Source organism: Brachyhypopomus gauderio, chromosome 7 (genome assembly GCF_052324685.1).
Source record: "Brachyhypopomus gauderio isolate BG-103 chromosome 7, BGAUD_0.2, whole genome shotgun sequence".
Taxonomy (NCBI): Eukaryota; Metazoa; Chordata; class Actinopteri; order Gymnotiformes; family Hypopomidae; genus Brachyhypopomus; species Brachyhypopomus gauderio.
In genome coordinates, this window is record NC_135217.1 from 13,553,107 (window position 1) to 13,572,708 (window position 19,602).

A 19,602-nucleotide genomic window follows, 5' to 3' on the forward strand; every position below is an offset into this window, starting at 1 on the left:
TACTTTTCAGAATTCAGTGTACATGAATGCTTTTCATTTGGTATTTTAAACAATGACTTTCATCATTGTTTTATCGCTGAATAATTTCTCATACTCTTTTACTCGTCTTTGGCCTTCATTGCACTTTAATTCTACGTTGCCTCTTAGATCATCGCTCAGTCCTGAGCAAACCTTTAATTTGGTGGCCCTGCATATTCAACACGTGCGCAGTCACTGTTGATGCTATCTGGATCTCACCTCGCTGTGAATCTCCGCTCCGCTTGCTGAGCAATTTAGATGAAGGCAAACGCGTGAATTTAGCCAATTCATCCCTGCCCTGTCCTCCCCCCCCCCCTACTGTATTCAAACGCAGAGCCCACCGCTGTGATCAACGCTCACAGCTCCGACGAAAAAAGGCTAGTTGGGGGCTGTGACAAGCGTGATATTAGGTGGCGAAAGCCGGGGAAGCTTTCATGTGATAAACAAAGTTATAATGAGTTGACATTTTAGATCGTGTAGGCTATATTACGCGCAGTTCTCTTGCCGATGGTCCGTAGCTTACAATATCCAAATGGTATTGCGCGGGGCCACCGTAAGGCATGCGCGTCCTGCTTTATACATGCTTTATTGTCCTGTTTAGGGCTAAATGTAATAGAATTTGGTTCTTAAATTAACTATTAAATGGCTCACATTTCTTACACTCATCGTTCACACAGAAAGTAATTTCGTTTTGGAGCATTTCTCTTTTTTGCCACGCGGAGGAGCTCGCCATACACGGCTAAACGGGAGCGACTACAGCACGGCATTTGTCTAAAAATAAGACTGTATACGCTACAAAATCTAGAAACGCGTTAAATACATCGGTTGCATGTATGAGTGTCCTTTGCGAGGCATTACATATTTATAATCATGCGAACAAACATCGGTACACGCGCTTTTCCCAAAGTAGCCTAATTACGTCATTATATCACCTTTGCCAAATTTAACCTTTAATTTAACCTTGAAGTATCCTACGAAATTTTAAAACGCACGCATTCCATTCGATACATGGCTCGACGCAAGTTACATTTCGCATAATTTTAAAGGTGCGCCTCTATATTAATAACCCTATGCCGCCGAATTACCTGCATTTTAAGTAATTTAACATGCGCGAGTACATAGCCGGAGTATAGAGCCGCCACGGAGATCGGACAGAGCATGTAGCGTATGTTCGATGCTGATGTGTCGAACGTACTGCAGTATCTCAAATTGAGTGGTGTCGAGAGGTTTCAGGCTGGAGACGAGGGAGACGGGAGAGGAGGGGAGGAGGAGGAGGAGGAGGAGGGGGGGTCTGGTCGAGGGGAGTCGCGAAGCCGGGGTCAGCCCGAGGTGCCGCTACATAGGCGCTCTAATACCTTCATTCATCGATTTTGAAGAACACCACCATGTGGCATACAACAGAGATAACACAGCCTGCAAGTTTTGCTAGGGTGCCTGGCAAAATAAAGTGAGCGCTCCTTGCTCATGGCGGCGCCCAACAGACCACGGGTTAGAGAGTAAAAGCATCCATAAATGTGCACGGAGCTACTGATATAAGACATCATCCGATTCTGTTGTATTTGTTATCACAGTTGTTACTTATGCTAGATCAGACGTTGGCTTCAAAACGACTTGGTTGACTGTGCTTTTCCTAAATCTGTATAGTGTTTTAGTAGGCCACAAATGGTAAAATAAATAAAATTAATTTTTAAAAGTTTGTCAACAGCACACAAGGACATCAAGACTACCCATAGTACACCTTTAAATATAAACCTGACAAAGTTGGAAATGGTGTATACCTTATACTATGTAGCACATCTTCAAATTCATAGTTACAGAGCTTTGTAGCCCTCATAGGTTGTTTATGTTGTACCTCTGAGGAAGGCTATTAGTTCATTCATTTCAGGGTACACACCCACCAATCAGTGTAGTACATGAGTTATGTATGAAGCTATACGGCTTATTTCAGGACAGCAGAAGCAGGTTTTGTCCCTGGATAAGAGCTTGTCTGTTATGGAGTGGCACATTAGCCATATAATGAAACAGTTGTGATGGCACAACTATATTTTGTGTGGCCTAAACTTTGAAGGTTGCTGCTTTGATACAGAAGATATGTGCATATTATGGCAGGAACAAAAGGATTCAAGTCAACCAAATGAATTTCATTTTTTTATTAAGGTTATAAATTTTAAACAAATACTTTCTAAAACAGTTTTACCCGGTGATATACAATTTAATATGCACAAAAATACAAGAATACCAACAAAATATGGAGAGTACGTCTGAAAACGTCTTTAACTCAGTACACATAGTGCTTATATAATGTGAGGACTTATGGCTAACTTATGAGATTGCCTTTTTAGAACAAAAGGTCTAACATTGTAGAAAATAAAATCAAACCCACAAAACCAAGCAAATGCTGGCATCATGAATTACTGTGAAGGCTTAATCAACTTGTTTAGAGAGTAAAAGGGAAATAAATGATAACAATCTAGAGACCAAATAGTCAACAAAAACACCTGGCTGATTAAATTACGGCGTGCATTCTGGGAGTTGTAGTTGTAGCGTTAATTAATGGCCCCAACGTTCAAAGTGATGAGGTGACTGGCATAGTTGGACTACAAACATACTCGGAGGATCTGGTGCTGCAAGTCAGTGCAATCAACAAAACACACCAGTCTTCGCCACTTAAATATAAAGACAAACTAGACAGAAAGGGGAGTTTCATATTGCACCTTCTTTAGCCTATACGATTGCCTTACATGATATTAATGGTGTAGTCAGAATATGCCAGTTCTGTAGCTTCACATGATCTCCCCGTAAGCAAAAGTTAAGATAGTCGTGCTATATGTAGCTTTTTCAAAAAGGTATGGTGTTAATTGTAGCCTATTGAAGTATTACATACTGCTCTAACATGTTTTGTACGACCGAGAACGTGTAGGATGGGGCTGGCTTGTTGTAGAATTTCCAACATTACACGGGTAATGTTATTTTACAAGACATCTTTGTGAAAGTTCCTTATGAGAGAAACTGGAAAACAATCCACGAGCAAAACATTCAAAGACTTCCCATGTTTGTGGTCATAGCTAGCTAGCAGTTTGCGTTGGGTTTAAGGCAACGAAATTCAACTTCGTTAGATTATTTCAATAACCATTTAAAATGTTCGTAATGTCAACATCGTCTGTTTTAAAGGATACATCACAAGTGGTAGGCTACAACCACTCTTTGCCTCCCCAATAAAACGAAACTAAAACAAACCTAACTTAAATGTTTAAATAACATTTTGTTGCAAAAATAAAGTCAATTTGTCTTAGACTTTGTACAATTTCATAAAGGATTTGATTCTAATTTAACACAGAGTCAAAAAGCTACAATAGCTCTCGTCCATGCTCCTAAACTCGCAAGGGCTTGTTTGCTACAGAACTGTCCGTTTAATGCTTGCTCAAAGTCCGTCTGTCTGCTCACCAGCCCCGAAAACCCCGATCCAAATATCGAGATCAGATTGGAAATGTTCGACGTGTCCAAGGGCTCCGTGTTGGCGTACGAACAGTCCTCAAATTTCGCTCTTTTACACGGCGTAAAATCCGGCACCTCCTCGATCTCGGACACATAGTAGCCAAAGTCAACCTTGCGTTTCTTGGCCGGGCTCTGCGCGCCTGGGCAACACGGCTGTAGCGACGCGCAGCAGTCCTGGTGCAAATACCCGTTCTCCACCGTCGTGACCACATGCGTGTCCAGATCTAGCACTGTCGTTTTGTTGCAGTGCATGCTGTTCGCCGGGGAAAACTCACAGTTCGATGCGGGGTACGCTTCCGCGCAGCAGCTTCGGTAGAACAGGGGATCCGAAGTCTTGCACACATCCTCGCCATGGAGAGCCAGAGGCGCAGAGCAGGCGCCGGGTGGCTGGAGGTGTGCAGGCTGAACCGGGGCTTGGTGGCTGACGGGCAGCAGCGCGCCGCAAAGACTCGGCGGCTCGTTCCCAATGCCGCAGCAGTCTGCGCTCTGCTCCTCGCAGTCCTCGGCTAAATCGAGGGGGTTCAGCTCCTGGATCTCGTTGCACACCGTCATTACCTCCTCGTACTGTTGCATTCTGTAGATCTCTGCGTACTTCTCGTTCATGTAGACCTGCCTGGCGTTCCTCAGCACGTACGAGACCAGGAGGTTTTTGTGCAGCTTAATTCCCCCTCTCTGCGTCCGGGAGTTGTGGATCTTCCGTAAAGAAATCGAAATTAGACTTTGTGCATCCACCGCACACTCCGTTGTGTTGATCATTGTCGGGGGTTTGGTGCTTTCCCACCTCTCCGCAGAAGGGCACGGACTTTCTTTTAGTCAAAATCACGATATTTCGTTCGGGGGCGAAGGCTTAAGTTAGCTCTGTGGAGAAACATTGAACACAGCCGTTGCTGCCTCTACAAGCAAGCGCAAGCAATCATTAGCCTGAAACCCGCTGCCATAGTATATATATGGCCACGGCGTTTCCACCCACACCGCCTTTGTCCAAACAACGGGTGAAAATGATCATGAGTGACAAGTAAGTCCCACCCATACGCTTTGATTCTAGCCAATCACAGAGAGGCGGTTCTTCCGTGCTATTCAAATTCCAAACTGACTTTACCAAACTGGAATGTTCTCATGAGGCGCACTGAACAGTGGAAAACCCGGTTGTCTCTCGAGCGCACGTGTTGGGTAAGATACAAAGTAATGAATGTGCCCATGTTAAATTAGCGCTTCAAACTGGAATCAACTACACAAAATTAAAGCAAATAAGAAAATAAAAGTGCTTGAAAAATTTTACTTACTGTCCACGAGACCCAACCCATTTGACTGTTTAATGCTTACTGAATGGTTTCGGTCCTGTGGGTTGTTTTTTTCTATAGGAATGCTAATTGATGCGTTTTCGTTAAACGCTGTTCAAGGTTTACACAAAAGACTTAATTTAAATAAGTGTAACTACTGAAAATGAAATATTGGTTGTGAAATTTTGTAATATTTGATGCTGGGTACACTAAAACAGAAGATATTTTAGTTGTTTTCTGTTTAGCCAAATTGAAGATGGAGTAATTTATAAATTTGCAAGCAGTATAGTTCATACACACTTTTTTATTATTATTAATAAATTAATAAAATAATAAACAAGTTAATTCCTACATAGATTAATACATTTACATCATGTTTCTAAATTCTAGTAATGAGTGATAACTTAGATACAGACAAACGGACAACTATATTGATGTTATACAAGCTCAAATTTTATTCACTTTTATTAAATTACAGTAGCTTATCTCCAATTTAAGTATGATATTGGAGATTTATCAGTGGAAGCTCTTTACATTTGTAGCAATTACTGGTTTACATATTAAGCACTATTCAAAAATTCAATTCACAAACACAAATAAATAATTTTCGAACTGTGTTGTGTATTTATATTAACATAATAAGAAACAGGTCAGATAACTATGTAGACGTCATGTGAGTAATGTCATTTTACATCTGCCAGTTTCTATTACATTGGTCTCAATATATTGTAAAATATATTATGCTTCATCTCACTTTATGTCAAATTAATACTTTTAAAAATGTAATAGCACAAGTAGGCTTACATATGTGCTCATAACTTGTAACTACCACTCTATGTCACTGTCAGTTTCATCCCCTTTTCTGGTCACCCCCTCGCTAGAATTAGGAGGTGAAACATACAAATGCAGCTTCTCATATGAAACTCTCTCTCTTTCTGCCTCTCTCTTTTTCTCTGCCTTTCTTTCTGTTTCTGCCTCTCTTTCTCTCTGCCTTTCTTTCTGTCTCTGCCTCTCTCTATCTTTCACTCTGCGTCTTTTTCTCTGCCTCTCTCTTTCTGTCTCTGCCTCTCTCTGTCTTTCCCTCTGCCTCTCTTTCTCTCTGCCTTTCTCTTTCTCTAAGCCCTCACTCTTTCTGTTTCTGGCTCACTCTTTTTCTCTGCCTTTCACTCTTTCTCTCTCTGCCTTTTCTTTATTCTCTCTTTCTCTTTTTTGTCATTCTCTCTGCTACTCTCTCAATCTCTCTACCTTTCTTATTTCCTTCATTCCTTCTCTGTCTTGCTTGCTCATTTTCTCTCTCTCTCTCTCTCTCTCTCTCTCTCTCTCTCTCTCTCCCTCTCTCTCTCTCACTCCCCCCACTCTCTCATAGATCTCCAGTGCTACCACCTCTGCATCTTAACAATGGCAGGGATCAGAGGCTCCTATCTTTTAGCTATGCATCGCACAGGAAGAAATCAATAAGCATGTGAGGGGAACCATCTCGAACCAAACTGGGACGGTGAGAAGGCACTGGGAATGGTGACTGGGTTAAGCATAAGTGGAAAAAAATCAAGGGAAGGAAAAGAGCAGGGTTTGCTGACTGGTTTTCACATCATATAGTGTTAAAATGCAGGATTTGTTTATGTATTTGTATGTTGCTTTTTTGTTTGTTTATTCCATTATCAAAATTGTGTTCTGTAAGATAAGACAATAGTAAGAACGATCCACAACACCAAGCATGTAGTATGTTAAGTGGAAAGCAGAATTGCATACAGTAGTTTTAAGCCATATTTCATACAATGTTCCTTATAACTACATTGATGATGTATTGTTAATGCAGCATTAAGCGATAGGAGCTTGTTATGACCTTGAGCAATGTGTAATAACATATGGCTTTTACAAATACGTGTGGATGAATTGCCATAAAAACATTAAAGCACTCTGGACACATGTGTCAGTTAAATGCTGTAAATATAAATGTAAACTGGGCTTTACTACTGTACCTATGAACTTGATTTCCTGTGTTTAACACCAGCACCCATAACATGGAAGAGCCAGAAGGATGTTGGTTCAGTGCCTACGTTAGGAGTGGGATCTCTGTTCAGTCCCCACGTTAGGGCCAGGAGTGTGATCTCTCTTCAGTCTCCGCATTAAGGCATGGAGCACGGTCTCTATTCAGTCCCCATGTTACAGCCAGGTGAGTGTTCAGTCCCCACGTTACAGCCAGGTGAGAGTTCGGTCCCCATGTTACAGCCAGGAGTGTGATATTAGCTATGCATGTGGTCTCAGCTGTGCTTAGCATAGCTCTAGGTTGATGGTTCAGGCACTGAGGCACTGAACCCTGTGGGGCTCCGGGGGTGATACAAACGACACCTTTCTCCCATTCCTCAACCCCACCCCACCCCCACAGTTCGGGAAGATATTCAACTCATTCAGGGTTTGGGCTGCTCGGTGATCTGCTTCTGAGCTCCCTCACACGTCCAGCTCCTGGTCTATTCCTGCAGGAAGCACAGACATCCATGAAGCATCAGCAGATGTCCTCCTGAGCCCCTGCTCCTCTCCTCTGCTCCTTACAGTGTCTGAACAACACCAAGGCCAAACTTCTGGAATGCCTTCAGATTCTTGAATATTCTTGAATATCATCAGGTTTCCGAGTGAGTTCAACTAAGGAAAGTTTGTATATTAAAGGAACATGAGGTACCCAGCAGCAGTGCTCCTCTCCTAGAGGTAGAGGTTATTCTGATGTTCATGGACACTCGAGCAAAGCCCATGAAACCCCAAACATGTAGACATTACATGGTCCTGTAAGGCCTGAGACTGCTGCACTGGCATTGGTGGACTTAACGCTCTTCCAAATGTAGTTTGTTTATGTTTTGGTTTGGATCAAATTGAACTGAAACAAAAAAAATTGAATATGCCTAGTTGGTGGAGGCTTATAAACTATTTTAAAGAGAGTGAGAGAGAGCAAGAAAACGAACATTAGCAAAATTAATATTGCTCAACAGGATGTGCTGTGTGGGTGTGGATCTGTGGATCTGTTTTAGAAACATGGAACCAAACAAAAGACAGAGGGAAAGAGAGTGTTTATTTATTGGTAGCTCATGCCCAAGCTGAGACTATTTGTTTTCAGTGTTGAAATGCAGAAAGGTATCACCACACTAACTTCTCCTTCTCCTTGAAGAATCCTCAAGCCGATTTCAAGCGTTCTAACTGACCTCCATTATATTCGCCTCTCTCGGAAAGTCGCTCTCGCATATGGATGAGAACCTGCTCACAGCAAAGCTTGACTGGTCCACAGCTTCATTACGCTACACCAGTATTAGACGTGTAATGCTTTTCCAACAGGTTTGTGTGTCCATGGAGACTCCAGTCGACAACCTCATGTTCACCAGCCCAATGGGACTCCCCTCTAGCTTCTGTTAGTACCCACAGCAACCGCCATGGCTGATGGGTATCTAGGGAAGTTATGAACATTCAATTGACACCAGTGCAATCAGATTGCCTCCGTTGTGTGAAACAGGCTCGCAATTTAACAACCATTGTCTCATCACCTAAACAACCAGTGCTTTAAAATGCAGATAAGGTTTTACAATGAATTCTTTTCCAAAAAAATGAACATCTGTTGGGACACCAACTACAAAACTCAAGATATCAAACATGTTAACTCCATGTGAATATGTTCCTTTGCTCACAATTGGGCCTCTCCTGTGAGACACACCTTGATCCTTGATCAATCTCACAGAGCTGCAGCTTCAATCTCCTGCTGATGTCCAGTTGTTTGACTCTGATGATGAGGATGTTGTCCCTTGAAGATTAGTGTTTCACATATTCAAACTCACTGCAATCCCAGGTAATATAATTTCTAGGTGACATTATATCATGGATCATGGATTGTCTGCTGATCATGTAGAGAAAAACAGCACACAATACCTCCTAACTATAAAGTTTTTACTAAAATGTAAAGTTTTTTATTTGGTTGATTTATTAAATGTTATGTATGTATTATTGGGAAAATCTGATGGTAACTAAAAACACTGACCATGTTCTCTTAAAGAATTTGTATAACTTAACCTCTGCTATCAGAAGGTTAACAGAGTAATATTCTTATACATATCACAGTTTGTAGCATGTTTCAGATAATTAACAATTTCAAACGTAACCTGCCATCCTCTGTAATGGAGACATAAAATATCTGAACAAAACTTTTGAAATATATTTCATTTTAAACTGAATTTGTTGACATAATTTTTTTCCTTATTAGTCATCTTTATCGAAAAAATATATATATTTCATGGTAGAAAAAAAGACAACGACGATGGATGAATTACTCTACTTAATTTTGTGGGTATACATATAGTCTACTAAACCGCTGCCAATGCACATTAAATCGCCTAATACTATTCTGTTTGGATTTTCTGTGTTCTCGTCAAATGAGCTCTTGTCAATCAATACTGTTTAAATTAAAAGTCACAAAGACTACATTCCCCGCTCTCCAAGGATATACAGTGGGATACTTTTATCTAAAGAGAATTGTGGGATTTGAAGTGTGCGTTGAGTTGCCCAGGACACTCTAAGGCATTCAGGTGGCAGGAGGACCAGTGGGTAAAATATCAGGGCGGAGCTTTTCGTGCTTGGCAGACAGATGCCTTGTGAACTTAAAGGCAAAGTAATCAACTTGCACATAAATCGCTACATTCAACTTCACAGTCGGACGCCACCGCACGTCCTGGACTGTAGTAGCCTTCTCTTCACAAATATGGCGTGCTTGACAAAGCATTCAGTATAAAAGTAGCATATATTTTCTTGCTTTACTTGAAAGCTGTTGGTAAATATGTGAAGCACTTGCGTTGATCTAATGGTTTTTATTTTTATTTTGTTGTTTCGGTCGTAGTCAGGTAAGCTTAATTTACCTTGAGGTCTGACGCGATGGTGCTCAGTACGGTAAGATGCAATTTGTACGGATGGTTTCCAGAATTGTCAGACCATTTAAAATATAACAACATACATTATGTCGTTACTCCTATTTCTGTTAATGTATTTGTACATGCTCTCACGACCACACGAGAGTAGTGCAACGTCACTGGTGAAAAAATACGTAAAATGTCCAAATTTTACTACTGCATTGCAGAATCATGGTTTGAGAAATAAACAACTTATGTATTTGTGTAGAATGACTAAGAACGCGTAGCTATACAACACTACTGTTTGCGATAATTAACTACCGCATCAGTGGTAAAAATATTTAACAGCATGTGTCATTCTTGAATTGCACCTTTGTTTTCTGTTGCGCAACAGAGTAAGGGACGGTTTATTTCCCAGTGAATATAGCGGTATGTTCTCGGTTATGGAATAGCTTTGCGGAACACAGAAAAATCGGAACAAAAATGAACAGATTTCAATGTATCGTTTCGGATTAAAACACATTTCCCCCGTTCACAAAATGCATTTTATTTCCCCTTTAAGAGCGCGAGCCGTGAGGAGGGCGGGGTCAAGCCCAGCGGTTGAGCTTCAGCCAATGACAGCCGCCGACCTTCGCGATACGTCTGTTTACGACAGGGAGGGCTCAGCGCTTGAGCGATGTGTGCGGTTTCTAAGGCAACCACTTGTCTTGACCTCCACGTCCCAATCCTCCTCAGGCAAGACTGGTTTCCATGGCAATTACTGTATCTCCGCGCATGTTTCGGTTCCCGTAAAGCGATCTGAGTGAGCGGTCGGAAAGTAGCCCGTTTCCTACAAACTCTGTCGGAAAATCGTAAAAGTGTTGGCGAAAACAGCATTAGAAAACTGGGCTGTAGTAAATGAAATAGGCTGCTCTCCCGCCCCGTGTGTGCCTGTGTAGAGGGAAGGAGCAATGCTTCTTTGCAGGCCATGCAGGTTATTTCTCCACCTCATATGGGCCAAGACTAAACTTTCTTCTAAATCATTATGTTGTCCTATAAATCAAATGCTAAAATGTAAAGCATATCAGTCTGAACAATTTAATCATCTGTCTTTTCTGGGTCACCTGTGTTGTTAAAATATCAAAGTTGTTATTTTATGCCACTGGCTGTCTTCGGATTCATTTTTATGTATCCGGATGTCAACTGAAATGTCGACTTCCTGTGACCTGTCGAGACTCATCTACATGCCATGGACTGAGGGTGTGTTCGGTGGGCTGGGCGCGCCATGCGGGTTGGTGTAGTAGAGGGAGAACTGGGGGAGATGCGGAGGACGGAAGGAAGAGGGAGCTGTGTCTCCCTCTCCCCCCCTCCCACACTTAAGCTCACAGCTAGGGTTCTATTTAGGGCCTTCAGAGTTATCTTAACACTATGCGTTAAAGTATAACACATTCTAACTATATGACCTGCTAGATCTGTTTCACATTTCTCAGATGCGATTAGTTGGCTACAATGACGAACACGATTAACATATCCTTGTACAGTGTATAGGCATACGTTCTCTATATTTACTGGATGTATTAAAATCGGTTTACTTAATAAATAAAAAAACACTGGGAAACACAGTTTAATGTTTAACATTTCATACTGTTTACAGTCCAAATGTCGTGCACAAAATAACATAACAGAATGGTTTATTACGTTCATTTGTTTGGAACGATTCTGTTTTTACCTGCTCGGTTGAAGGGATACATATGTACATAATTAAATACGTTAATATAGGGTAAATCTACCACAGTCGACGGTTTTAGTTGTCTAAATCTAGAGACCTTTAAAAAACCAAAAAATATGTAGGCGTAGTTTCGTGATGCCTAAGAAAAAACATTCCTTAACTAAACAAGTCACACATCGTAGTGTTCCGAGAACAAAGTTCGCTCTCAAATCATCCCGCTCACTTGCGACATAGAAGATTGTGTTCTTCGCTCGCGCGCCTCTTCTCCCCCTCGCGCTCAACAGAGAGGGCGCAAGCTCGCCCACGTACGCGCGCCGCAGCGCCACTACAGACAGCGCAGGCAGCGGCTTGCAGCAGCCTATTAAACGCACTAATTTAGTGCCGACTGGAGGAGAGGAGTACATCTCCCCAAACTCACCGCGTGAGGTAAAACGCATCTAATACACTTTGGTTCGTCAGCCTGCACACATTTCAATGGCTTATAATGATGCTAGGATCCGGGGCTGCGTATTTGCATCATTCCGGTCTTTTGCGTCATGACAGCGACACATGTAATGACACTGACACTATCCCTCACGGAGGATTGCGAGGTTCGCCTGCTAACGTTCCCCTGCAGAGGGCCTATTTCCCCTTGATGTCCACATTCTGTAAAGTAGTCTTTTAGCTCAAGCACTGCAGTCCAAACATTGTCAGAAAATTAGCGGTTCCATAATTGCACATTCATATCAACAAGGTAAAGAAAAAAGTCGATTAAAAAAGTCTGCTTCATCAATCCTCTTAGTCATTTAATGCTTGACATTTGCTAAATGGATATAGCCTGTGCGTAGGTTGTTAACAATAATGCTAATGTAAGACTTGTGCTAATATACCTTTCTGTTTTATTGCAGTGTGTTTTTAAAAGGAAATGTAAGCAAAACGAACTTGTGATGCCGATTACTTCAGAAGGTTTTAAAGGCCAATTTTTATGTATCCGTGCTAATGTTTCACATTTTGAGAGTAGAAAGAAAATCACAAAGAAGTATGTGGCATGATCTGTTTTGTTACAGTGTGATTTAAAAAGGAAGTTAAAACAAAAATAAACCTGTGATTTTGATTTTCACCCGGTACTGAAGCATAGACCAGTCATTATGTAAGCACTGTTTCTCATTTAAGTGTAAGTGTAGAGAGAGAGAGAGAAAGAGAGGAAACGTCTGCAGAGATCGCGCAGCTCTGACTTGCTAGCATGCTTCCAGTGAAGGATGAGCAGCTCTATGCTGGCTCTTGCACTGCCGTAGGGAGTGTCCCTGCGCGGCGGAAGCAGCTCAGGAAGTGGTGAGTGAGCTGACCGCATGCGCGCCATCCCGCCTTGCTGAACTCCCTCTGCTGGTGTCCACTCTGTCGCCCTCGCGGCCAACATTAGAGCTGTACATCTCCACCAGGCTGCCAGAGAGGGGGTGTGGAATGCGCATGTCCACCCAACTTCATCCATAAAATAAGACCCCAGTGTTTTTTAACCATTTGTCCATGTTTTTGGTTCTCCCAAGCCTACTTGATGATTTAAAAAAAGTATTACTCTTATTCTCTGCATTCTATGTCCTGTTTTTTCCCCCTCATGTAATTCTTTATAAGAGAAAGGCTTAAAATTAGTGCAACCAGAGTAGTGGTATTTCCTGTTCATAGCTGTGTGAGCAGACCAGAGGAACTAGAGGTGTTTGCAAGAGGGAAAGAGGGAAACTGGAAAAGGAACAGCTGCATTTTGGATAAAACAAGAAATTAGTGTTTCTGCGAACTTTGTGAAAAAAAATAAAATTGTCAAGGGCTCCTTTTTTAGATGTGGCAAAAAAAGTCCACATTTCACATTCAAATGATTCTTGCAGCAGCGGAGAGAGAAAGAACAAGAGATGGAGAGGTGCTCTCCGAGTTTGCGGAATCAGGTCAAGGAATTCCTGAAGCATGTTCGGGAAATCTGGAACACCCGGAATTCCAGAGGAGGGGCCTGCGCAAGAGAGAGAGAGAGGGAGAGAGAGAGAGAGCACTCCATAAACAAATACTGCAGTGAGTGCTAATAGAACCCACATGCCTTCACTCACGAACAGGGGTGGGTGGTGGCGGGTGCAGGTACTTTCCCGGTCCTTTTCGAGAGAAAAGCTTTCTGGGTCCTCCACGATCCAGCCTGCGGTCCTGCAGTACCTTGTACCCTGAATGCCAGTTACAGCTATTTGTAATTAAAGTCTCTTGATTTCACGCACACCAGGGATGCACAATGTAAACGTAAAACTAAATCCACACGGTACAGATTTGGACTGTTTGCTCTGTTGTGTCATAATTCAATGTTACATACAAAATCCTCAGTCCTTAAGACCAATGGACACAAACGGAGATTCTGTGTTCGGGATTAATCACCAATAATTAACTCCAATAATTAGCCTACGTCCTTCAGAATATTACAATCAATGCTGTGAAGTCCTAGCCAAGCCTCTGCATTAACCAAGGGCCTGTTCTCAGCAGCATCTACTGGATGGGTTATCAGAGGGTATGTGGGTATGTGAGGTTATCAGAGGGTATGTGAAGGTATTGGAGGGTATGTGAGGATATAGGAGGGTATATGAGGATATGGGAGAGAATGTGAGGTTATGTAAGGGTTTTGGAGGGTATTTGAGTGTATGTGCAAGTAAGGGAGAGTATAGGAGGGTATGGGAGGTTGTGTATGAGTAAGGGAGGGTTTTTGAGGGTATGGTAGGATATGGGAGGGTATAGGAGGTAATATGAGAGGTTGTGAGTGTAACTGAGAGTACAGGAGGGTATGTGAGAGTATAGGAGTATATGTGAAGGTTAGGAAGGTAATGGGAGGGTATGTGAGTATGGGAGGGTGTATGAGGATTAGAGAGGATATGGGGGTAATGGGAGGGTATGAGAGTATGGGAGGGTATGTGATGGTTAGGGAGGATATGTGAGAGTATGGGAGGGTATATGAGGGTATGGGAGAGAATATGAGGGTTAGGGAGGATATGGGGTGTAATGGAAGGGTATATGAGGGTATGGGAAGGTATATGAGGGTCAGGGAGGATATGGGGTGTAATGGGAGGGTATATGAGGGTCAGGGAGGATATGGGGGTAATGGGAGGGTATATGAGGGTATGGGAGGGTGTATGAGGGTTAGGGAGGATATGGGATAATGAGAGGGTATGTGAGAGTATGGGAGGGTATATGAGGGTATGGGAGGGTATATGAGGGTTAGGTAGGATCTGGGGGTAATGGGAGGGTATGTGAGAGTATGGGAGGGTATATGAGGGTATGGGAGGGTATATGAGGGTTAGGTAGTATATGGGGGGTAATGGGAGGGTATGTGAGAGTATGGGAGGATATGTGAGGGTATGTGAAAGCTCTTCAAGAGTTTACAGTCTGAAACTGAATATAGTACCTCCACACATGCAGATGTTTGTGCGATGTGCACTTAGTATGTTGTGGAACGACTATTTAATAATTGTAGGATTCTGTGTGAAAATGAAGGAACTTCATTTATGCTGCTGTTTCATTATATTGGCTCTTACACTATAAGAACCTGTGTCAGTCAAAACAGCACCAAGAGCCTTTCTTTTCCTTTGAACTTTCCTCTTTTTTCTTTCTGTGTAATTTCTGGAATTAATGATAACTATTTTCAGTGTGTATAAGTGTGTGTGGTGGAAGTATGAATTTACATACGCAAGAAAAGTAGATAAATATCAGTAGCTCATATAAGCCCAAGCTCACAAGAGAGGCTGAACAATATATCGTTCTTTAGTGTTATCGCAATACTAGCCTTTGCAAGACTGACCTCAAAGAAGGATGTGATATGCAAATGAATCCTCCAATAAATCACAGAGGTGTTCTTATTGCATGCTGTGAATCCTGACCATTGTCAGATGTTCCATGTATGTGTTCTGTGGGTGGTTTGATGAATCACGGCCTTGTCTGATGCAACTATAAATAATTTTGACCAGCTGTAGTCATGTTGCAAATAATACTACAACTGCAATATGTAGCAATAAAATTTATACATACATTTATACATTTTGCCCCATATCTGGGCAATTTTAGTCCAGAATTGATGGTATCACTGAGTTTCTGACTACATGGTCAGTCACACTGAATTCAACCCTAAAACTCGAGTCTAGGATGGAGTATCCAGTACGTGTTCAGTGTAATTATTACATTGCCCGGTTCACAGTGGTAAGTAAATAAGTGAACAATCCTGTTTTAGTGTCCAGATCTTTGAATTTGTTAAGTGCATATACCATACCAATTTGTTTTGCTATACCGTAGTTAGTAATGTGTTTTTCATCTAAAGAAAAACTTCAAAAAATAAGAAATGTGTAAAGTTTTGAATGTATATAATTCACCAAGGAAACGGGAATATGATCACGTATTTTTGTGTGTGTGTATGTGGGTAAACACATGTGTGTGTGCGTGCCCGTGTGTGTGTGTGTGTGTGTGTGTGTGTGTGTGTGTGTGTGTGTGTGTGTATGTGTGTGTGTGTGTGCGTGGGTAAACACATGTGTGTGTGCGTGCCCGTGTGTGTGTGTGTGTGTGTGTGTATGTGTGCGTGGGTAAACACATGTGTGTGTGCGTGCCTGTGTGTGTGCGTGCCCGTGTGTGTGCGTGCCCGTGTGTGTGTGTGTGTGTGTGTGTGTGTGTGTGTGTGTGTGTGTGTATGTGTGTGTGTGTGTGCGTGGGTAAACACGTGTGTGTGCGTGCCCGTGTGTGTGTGTGCGCATGCTCTGTGTGAGTGCTCCTCCACTCCTCGGCTGTGAGGGCGTGGGTGCACTGTTTGAACTCAGTGGTTAAGCTGTTAGCCTCAGATGAATGCAGGGGGAGCTCAGTCTCCTCTTTGAAGTCTGATATGGTCGGGGGAGGGGGGGGCAGGGGCGAGTGGGGGGTGGGGTTGCTTACCCCTCCCACCAGGAGGTGCCTTGGCAGAGATAGAAAGGAGGCGGGGGGAGCGAGTGGAGAGAGATAGTGGAGGGGGGGGGGGGGGTAAGAAAGAAAGAATAAATTGTCCCCCTGCCTTGTTTTTGTCAAGGACACTAGAGGTCCAGCTTGAGTCTCAAACCTGTTTTTGTTTTTATTTTTAATTACTCCAGTAAAGGTGGAACTTTTCCTTATGGGCAGCGTGGTGCTTCTAGCCGATATGGAGGACGTGTGTATAGGTTTAATAAATGAATAAAAACCAAAATCAGGAATAAGACTAAAATCATATCATTTTGCAGTTTGCTGTGTTTATGCTTACCTTTGTGTCTGTCAGGCAAGACTGAATAGGGGAACTCCCTTTTCTGTCAGACCTCCCAATCTGTCTGTCCCTCTTGTGTGCACACACACAACCACTCACCCACCCACACACACGCAGGCATGCCATGTCGTGTCTGGGACCCACCTCCGAGGGGAGCAGGGGCCCAGGTGTGTGGCGGGGGTTCTAGCTGGGACGGGTGCAGGCAGGCCTCCGTTGACTCCCCTGGCATGTGCATGAGGCAAACTCCACGTCGGGCTGCTCCTCCCCCTTTCCCTGCCCTGGCCCCTCCTCACCTGCCCCTGCTTTAGCCCCTCCTTCCCCCACCCCTGTTCCTACCCTAGCCCCTCCTCCCCCACCCCTGTTCCTGCCCTAGCCCCTCCTCCCCCACCCCACCCCTGTCCTAGCCCCTCCTCCTGCGTGTGCATGCAGGAACACAGGCTGCAGTGCAGGCTCCCCTCAAGTATTTCTTTCTTTCTTTCTTTCTTTCTTTTCTGTTTTTTCTTCCCTCTGTCTGTCCTTCCTTTCTAGTTTAGATGCAACACTTTTCCAAAAGGCATAGTGTCATACACAAAATCATTCTGCAATAAAAATAAATAAATAAATAAATAAATAAATAAATAAATAAATAAATGTTTTGCACTTAAATACTTCTGAGCATGGGCACTCTTCTTCTTCTTCTTCTTCTTCTTCTTCTTCTTCTTCTTCTTCTTCTTCTTCCCTTAAAGAGCTGACCTCCCACCATGATGAACTAATGGCAGAGTTGGAGAGCAGCCCTGTGGATCATTACTATCAGACAAGCCAGTGGATTCATTCCATAGAGTTATAAGTAACAGAAAGGGAATTACCCTGCATTACAGTGATCAGACACTGCCCTGTTCCTGCCTAGCAGCTGAAATATTTTGATACAGTAAAGTCACAAGCTGAACAAGCTTACCAAAAGGATAAACAGTGTTGCATTTTAATAGTTAAATAGAAAAAAACTAAGTAAATACATAGGAAAAGCCTAAAAATAAAGTAAAAGGATCCATTACATATTAGAACTCTATCCATCTATTTGCATGCGTCCATTCCTCCCTCCATCCATCCATCCATCTATTCATCTGTCCATCCCTTCTTATGACCATTTGTGTATCCATCCATGCATCCATCAGTACATCATCCATCCATACATTCATCAAATCAGTTATATTTACATTTATGCCTTTCATTGTGGAACATTTTTAAATACTACCCAGGCAGTTCTGCAGAACCTCTGGTTCTTCACACAGCTGCAAGGTAAATCATTTCCCAAAAAGGGCTTTTGTGTTTCAATTGTTGCATCTATGACCTCATAATGAACCCTTAAAGCAGGGACTCCATAGCAACAGCCTGTACAATTCAATTGCTGCCATTTTTGATGCAGTGCATTGTGGTATCTGAATGTTCTGCTGCTACAGGCTTACAGTGAAAGCACACAAAGCCATGAGTTCATACTGTATACATACAGTTCATAACCAGAGGAAAACCAAGGGACTTGATCTCTGTTTCAGGGAGTAGTGTGTCACTGGTAAATGTGTGTCTGTGAGTGTGTAATCATATTAAGATGTTATAGTGTGTGCTTGTGTAATGGTGCTTGGTGACACACAGTGACAGTAGCTTTGCCTGGACGCGAATGTAGACCTGCTCTCAGAGAGGTCTTCACATCTACTCTCAGAGAAGCCTTCTTCACACAGTCACTGGGCCTTCACACGGTCGATGGGTCTTTGTGAAGCTGTTTCCCAATGCACTGATGCCGCTCTGGTGAGTGCGGACTGCTTAGTTTTAGCTGCTTCAGATTCATAAATCATCAAATGTGCTTTGTGCACCACAGCGAACCAGACTGGGAGGCTCTAAGCAGAGGCTTTTGTAGGGTGCACATGCCACACATCACCATTAAACACTCACTGCATTGATTCTGAGATTTTAGTTGAAACGCTCACATAATGTGCATGTAATAACCCCTCACTATTATTATCACTTACCACTGAACAGTGAATGGTGCAGTCTGTGTCACACAGTGGTTTGTTTACACTCTGGTGAGGTGTGTATTTTGTGTATTTGAGATTTTGTATTTTTCGCCACTGCTGTCGCTCTCTGTCTCTATCACACTCGTTTGATTTTGTTGATGCACTACACTCATCAGTAAATATCAGTAAATGTTGCTATACATGGTGTGTGTGTGTGTGTGTGTGCGTGTGCATGTGCGTGTGTGTGCGTGTGTGTGTGAGGTGTTTATCCACTCAGGGAAGGTGTGACTTTGGTGCCTCCAGTGGCAGATTTATGATGCTGTCTTTAACTGACCATCATACAGTCACACACACACACACACACACACACACACACACACACACACACACACACACACACACACACACACACACACACACACACACACAGTGCTACCAGGGAGGTCTGATTAGTTTCCAACTGTAAAAACAACAGCAGTTACTGGCAAATGGGTCTTTAGCACTTCAGCTTTATTTTATTGCAGACACTGATAATATAATAACTATTCGAGTTTATTTATTTTCAATAGATTAATATACAGATACCATATCAGTTCTGAATTGGTTGGCAAACAGATTTTTGGACAGAAGAGCGATATATGAAGCAGTGTGCAGAGATAAGAGCTGAACCTCAGGTACCCAGGCTAAGAGGTCTCCACATGTATTACCATGCCAAACATTCAAACAGCGCAGAGGAGGCAGAACCCACCAAAACAAACAGCTTTGGTTATGCCAAGCAGACAGGTGCAAAAACCTGTGGGAATGCAGATTATACCCATAGATCCAATGAAATAAATGCTTCAACACACAGCTGTAGTGCCTCTTAACCTTGTATAAGACCTGTTTTGTTTACTTAAACTAACTTATAGTGCTGTATGGTATTTCTTGTGTTTTTCAACAAGCCTATCTCTCTCTCTCTCTCTCTCTCTCTCTCTCTCTCTCACTCTCTTGCTCT

At 42.6% G+C, this 19,602-nt stretch overlaps 1 protein-coding gene across 1 annotated transcript; it reads right to left on the reverse strand.

Annotated features, from left to right (window-relative positions):
• Positions 1-2,153: 2,153 nt before the first annotated feature.
• Positions 2,154-4,436, reverse strand: ier5l (immediate early response 5-like). Its single transcript, XM_077011938.1, has one exon. It carries the CDS (start codon positions 4,267-4,269, stop codon positions 3,358-3,360), a length of 912 nt encoding a protein of 303 aa, XP_076868053.1. The 5' UTR covers positions 4,270-4,436; the 3' UTR covers positions 2,154-3,357.
• Between the last annotated feature and the right edge of the window lie 15,166 nt (positions 4,437-19,602).

Bases quoted from the DNA above. Each gene is read 5' to 3' on its own strand.
- ier5l (XM_077011938.1), bottom strand. From the start codon at position 4,269: ATGATCAACACAACGGAGTGTGCGGTGGATGCACAAAGTCTAATTTCG.